The sequence below is a fragment of the Cryptomeria japonica genome, chromosome 10 (assembly GCF_030272615.1).
Source record: "Cryptomeria japonica chromosome 10, Sugi_1.0, whole genome shotgun sequence".
In the NCBI taxonomy this organism is placed as follows: domain Eukaryota; kingdom Viridiplantae; phylum Streptophyta; class Pinopsida; order Cupressales; family Cupressaceae; genus Cryptomeria; species Cryptomeria japonica.
In genome coordinates, this window is record NC_081414.1 from 766,776,729 (window position 1) to 766,782,728 (window position 6,000).

General features: G+C 34.6%; 1 protein-coding gene across 1 annotated transcript; it reads right to left on the bottom strand.

Annotated features, from left to right (window-relative positions):
• Positions 1 to 3,035: 3,035 nt before the first annotated feature.
• Positions 3,036 to 5,786, bottom strand: LOC131027015 (shikimate O-hydroxycinnamoyltransferase-like). The gene is made up of 3 exons (XM_059212785.1): positions 5,765 to 5,786; positions 5,691 to 5,714; positions 3,036 to 3,958 (listed from the first exon to the last, which is right to left on the bottom strand). The coding sequence occupies exons 1-3, from the start codon at positions 5,784 to 5,786 to the stop codon at positions 3,036 to 3,038; spliced, it is 969 nt and encodes a 322-aa protein (XP_059068768.1).
• Positions 5,787 to 6,000: the final 214 nt, after the last annotated feature.

Below are 6,000 nucleotides of genomic sequence, written 5' to 3' on the forward strand. Positions count from 1 at the left end.
CTCTAAAGGAAGTTTGGGCAGGCGAATCCACACGGGAACCCTCGATGGAAGATCCTCCGTAGAGTTAAACCTCGGATGCCAAGGTTTCACAAACAACCCCACACAATTATAAAAATAAGGCCCCCCCCCCCCTCCCCCCTCCTCAAAAACTCAATCATGATCAGACATGCAAGAAAAGACTACCAAGAAGTAGCTTTTTCCTGCCAACATTATGTCCATATCTCTGTCCACCTGCCATGAAAGTCATATCCAGGCTTCAAGGGCCGACATAGAGATTCAAATACCAAGAAATTTGCAGATCAGAGCATGTTTGGACCAGTACTCCACATCTTCCATCATAACCTTTGGAGGAATGACCAAAATTGGGCGATCGTGGCTCCGCGGAAAACATCCATTAACTTTATTAATCTTTGAGCTCGACCCCACATAGAAAGATTCATTCATCTATGCATGAAGCTTCAAAGAGGACCCATCAGGCGTCGTAGCCCCAGCGACCACCAAGCTGTTAGAAGCCCCTTGCTTGTCCTTTAAAAAGATCGCATGCAACACATGCAACACATGAGATACCACCCGACCGTTCCAAACTGCCGAAGTATGTCTCTGATGCACTGGTTTGAAAACCACCTCTTGCGTTGCAAAGCCGAGCCTGATAGAGACTCGCAATCTCTATAAATCTCCGCAGATTCAAAGTTACCACCCCTGGGTTTGAGTCTTGGGTGACAAGTACCGCTATGATTGCAAGTGGGTCATTTGAACTCCCAAATAATAAAAGCGAACAAGAATATTAATTAGTAAATTAATAAACTTGTTGGAACAGGAATAAACTAGTTAATAGTAGCAGTCGAGGTTTTCTAGCAGTTGATGTTGGATTGAACCCTTTGCAAATGAAAGGGAACGACTTAAACATCACACACTAAGCTTATATTTATAGGGTTAAACATTCAGAGTTGACTGGCATTCTTACTCAATGTATATGATCACACTAAGAATCAATGTATATGATCACACTAAGAATACACTTATTCTTGTTCAATGCGTATGATCACACTAAAAATACACTTCTAGACTTAAAAGTGTTAAACACTCAAAATTGACTAACACTCTCTAAGCTTAATATGTTGCTTATGTGTGTGGTTTAAGACTGGTCTTGTCTCCACATTTAATAGGTTTAGTGATTTATTTATATTTATGAATGTTTGTTAGCCCCATATAGAGCCAAATTTAAAAATTCAGAATTTGGGTCTACTCTGTGTCAATCCTTGCTGGTGGAAATTTTATCTTTTAAGAATGAGTATTGAACCCCTTTGAACTAAGTTCAAAGAGTTTCGAAGATGTTCAAAGGTTTATTTGAAAGGTTCAGTTCAAAGATCAACTTCAACAAGGTACAATTGGTTCAAGCAAGCTCATATCTACAAATTGTGGCCATTCATGTGAAGATCTTTTGTTACAACATGTGAAGAAACGTTGCATTTCCACATCCTTTTATAAGAGGCAATGAGAAATTATTGTACTCTTCAATGAGGAAATTAAAGTAATATGGTTTCAATTCTGAATGAATAATTGTTAATGGAAACCATTGAAGAACACTTGATAAATGTTGGAGTTTGGACAGCAAGTTTGATTGTTCTGACAGTTTTATATACCTCCACTCAGACATCAATAACTTTTTCCTCGGAGATAATTTGCTCGATCTCTCTAGTCAAGTTGTGTTAAATGAGAATTGCAAAAATATATCCGAAAATTGGAAAGATCCAACGGTGGGGTAAAAAGTTATGCCCCCCGCAGCGAGACCCCATTTGACTGTCATAAAAACATCTGCCCAGCATCAAATTTTTATTATTATTTTGGACTAATGTTTTCATATCCCACCTGTCCAAATATGCCAAAATGTCATTTATAAACTATTGAATGTAAAGTTTATAAAGACTTGATTTTATAAAGAGGATGGGTGGAGAAAGTAAAAAGGAAAGTTAAAGTAAAAAAAGGTGGAACCGGTTACATTTCAAGAAAGAAGAGAACGTATGTTAAATCTTTGAGTTTAAGTATGTTTTCTTTGATTGGAGATGATCTTTGAGTTGTCCCAATCATTTCAGATGTTGTCCTGTTCATTTGAAATGCGTATGTGTTTGTTAAAATCTTTGAATTTTAATTACTCATATATCCGAAATGAAATGTCAATCTTTCTTTTGTTTCCTTGAAGTTGGAAGATTATACAAATGGCCTTTGTGCCTTTCATTTAGTTTTCTTTAAACTCATTAAATCTGTAATCACATTCATCTCATGTTAATGGATGAATGTTAGTTTACCTTCTTTGTCTTCGGGTTAAATGCATAGCAAGTTATTTGATTCTTTGCAAATCATTCGAAGGTAGCTGGGCCTTGGAAAATAAGGAGAGAGCACTTGTATATAATTGTGGCAAGTGACTCAACTGTTGTGTTGCAAGTTTGTGTTTAGGAGTCATTTTGTGCAAGTGTTTTGAGAAGACAAATCTATTCACTACAATGTTAAATATTTAAAAAATTCATATTTATTATATAAATTTTTAAAAATATAGGTATGCTAGTTTAAAGATGCACACTTCAAATTTAGTAAGAATTTAAGGAAAATGTAATTAGTAAGAACTTAAAGAAAATGTACATTTGGTTAAAAATTTAGTAATATAGTGTGAGTTGGTCCACTGGTGGAAACCTTATGCTCATAAAAGAAAGGTCACAAAATCCCAAAGAGCTTGGTATGTCTCATAAATTAAAATATGTCATATAAAAAAAATTGAATACAAACATATATATATTTATAACATGAAATCAAAGGATCTATGATGGCAAATAAATCCAGTCATCATAAATTTAGTTTCACTAATAATACACTTAGGCAAGGTCCCCACACTCCTGTTTTAGCTAGCAGTCACTGTTCAATGTTGTTCAATATTTTAAAGAGTAAATTATGAAGCAGGAGCAAATTGTAGAGCAGGGGACCCATGAAAATTTCCCGTCTAATAATCAACTAGACACAAATTCAATTCACTTGGTTTGCTGTCATAAGCGTGAAGGCATTACAAATTCATAAATAATTTTTTCAAAAAGGACCATATGATCTTTCTGCAATTTTAATGCAACTGAAAAACTTCCATCGCTTGTAGGACTTGGCAAAATGTAAACAAGGCCTTCGAAAGCAAAATTTGCAGGTCCCATGAATATTGGTCTTCCCCAACCAAAATCTGCATCATGGATGGGCTTATGAACCCAACTTGTGATGCCAATATTAAGAGACCTGTAATTATTAGCACTTGTAGCTAATGGAGTCATATCAGGTTGCAGTTCCAAGTAATCTATAGCAGATCGCAAGTATTCGTCATCCATTCGGCCCAAGGCTTGATGAATTTTGCTTGCAAAATTATAAAGGGGCTTTGAAACTAGATCCCCTGAAACAGCCATGGGCGTGCTAGTGAAAAGAACATTGCCAAAATAACGAGGGGGAAGAAGCGGTTGGAGTCTTCTTCGACCATCTGTTCCAATATACAATTTGGTTTCTTGGTCATCTGTTAGATTTCTTTCTTTGCAAGCACATCTCCAGATGTGTCCAGAAAGTATTTCATAGTTGCTGTAGGTTACCCTATTTCCATTTCCTTTAGCCGAGCCTTTAAGTATATCCAATTGTTCTCTGGTGATTTTGAAGATGGCACCTGAGAAATCATTTTTATTTCTATTTAGGATATCATTTTGGTTGTTTAATGGTGGAGGTGGTTGATACTCAACATGATGAAAGTTTGGAGTTGGAGGATTTCTGGCTCTTAAAAGAGTTCTATCTATGAATGGTTGCAGAGTAACATCTAGCCCACAAGCCACATTTGACCAGGTGTTGATGAAGTGTAAAGCAGCATAATCATCAACCACATGATGTTCCACTCCCACACCTAAACACACTCCTCCACATTTGAAAAATGTTACCTGCACGTGGACAGATTTACACATACAATGAGCATAAATATTAATTACTTTTTAAGAAATTCAGAGATGCATATGCAATAACTGAAAAATTTGAAGTGACCAATCTAATGACTTGAGGGCATAGAAAGCATTTAATTTATTAAACATTAATTAATGCTATCAAATTTTTACAATTTATGTTATAATTTTCTTTCTTGATGTTTTTGGATTAGATTGTGTGCAAACTTGTTTTTATCATCAAGGTTTCAAATCACTTTCTATGATTCATCATTAGGATGAGAGGAGTTCAAAGGAGATGAAAGATTACAGATGCCAGGAGTTCAAAGGAGATGAAAGATTACAGAGTGTGATTTGAAACATTGATGATAATTTTTTTTTTCACACAATCTAATTCAAAAACATCAAGAAAATTATTAAACATTATATTCTTGTAATGATGAACTTAATACAATCAGAGATCGAATTTGCCAGTGATACAGGTTCCTTGAAACTTCTGAAAATATGAAAACTTCTGTAATTTAAAGATTCCAAAACAAGAATCCAAAGAACCTCAATAAATAACAAGAATGGAGCTACACTGTACCAATTGTAGAAATGTATTTTAAATGTATTTGAAACATTTTTACAAGTAGTACATTTCTTCAAGGTATTCTAAATCTCTGAGATACCTTGAAGAAATATGGTCTCATCGAATCTTATGATTGCAGGATATGTACAAAATGCATTTATTGAAAATGATTTAGAAAATTTTAACCAAATGTAATTGACAAATTAAAATATTAACTATATTTCATCACTTTCCTTATGTATAGGCATGTCTTTTATAAGAGACACATCTCTTCGTTGATGTACCTATTTAAGGATCTTTGGATCCTCCTATTTGTATATATAAAAATATAATTTAATGCTCTCCAATTTTTATCATGATATCAGAGCATCCTAAGTCTTTGACTTTAAAAATTATACATTACATGATAAGGAGGCATGTCCAGTATTCCTACGAGGAACAACATAATCCATATAGTGGTGTGTGTGGCCATGGAATGGTAAAAGAAAAAAGAAAGAGAATAGAATTATCAAAATTTGCAACACCTATATTTATGGGTTCAAATAGGATTCAACTATATGATTCTTTACTTGGTATTTAAAAGGAGTCTTTGGGAAGAACTGGTAGTATACCTTGCAAGCAAAGACTTCTAGAGAGAAAAGAAGACCGCTGCCAAACAAGGAATTTATAAGCTGTTTGAAACCACAAAGGCAAATTGCAGAAGTTAAGCACTAGATAAAAGAGCGTACATGGTAACAAAATTTGAAGAGAAATTCGCAGGGATAGAGGAGCCATTGTTGCTATTCTAAAAGGAAGAAATCGACAATCAAAAGGACCATGCCAGTCTGAAAGAAAATCACTATTTTTTTTGGAGCACTCAAAGTTGTCCCATGAGGTAGATAGTGTGAATTCTGTAGTAGGAATGATCTCCACCAAATAAGAAAGGAAGAATCATGAGTTTGTTGTTGGAGATCTAGCGGTACATAGAGAGCAAAAATTTCCAAATTAAGAAAAGGAATTCTGCGTGGAAGATCGCTATTGAAAGAAGATAAAGTGTTTGATGAAGATGTTCACATGGAAAATGTAGCCATTCAAGGAGAAATAGTAACTTATACCAAAGAAGATCATATCTGGTTTGAAAAGTATATAAGATTACAACTATTTTAGAACTTATAAGTATTTAAAGATTGTTGTCGTTAAGGGATAAAAAGAGAGATCTTCTTTAGGCCACAATTTACATTAGTCACCAACTTGAATCAGATATTGCTACCGCATTTGTGAAGCCACACCATTAGAATAAACCAAAGCTATCTATAGAGAGTTATCACTAAAAGAAAGAAGTAGTTCCAAGAAAGAGCGTCACCACTTCATCATAATCATCCACTTTCAAAAGTAGCTAAAGTGAATAGAAGATTGCAGAATTTGTTTGAAAGATTGTAGTTTGAGGAGATCAAGCCAACCTAAGATAAAGGTATGCTGATTTGTCCCAAATCTGTCAAAAGTTAT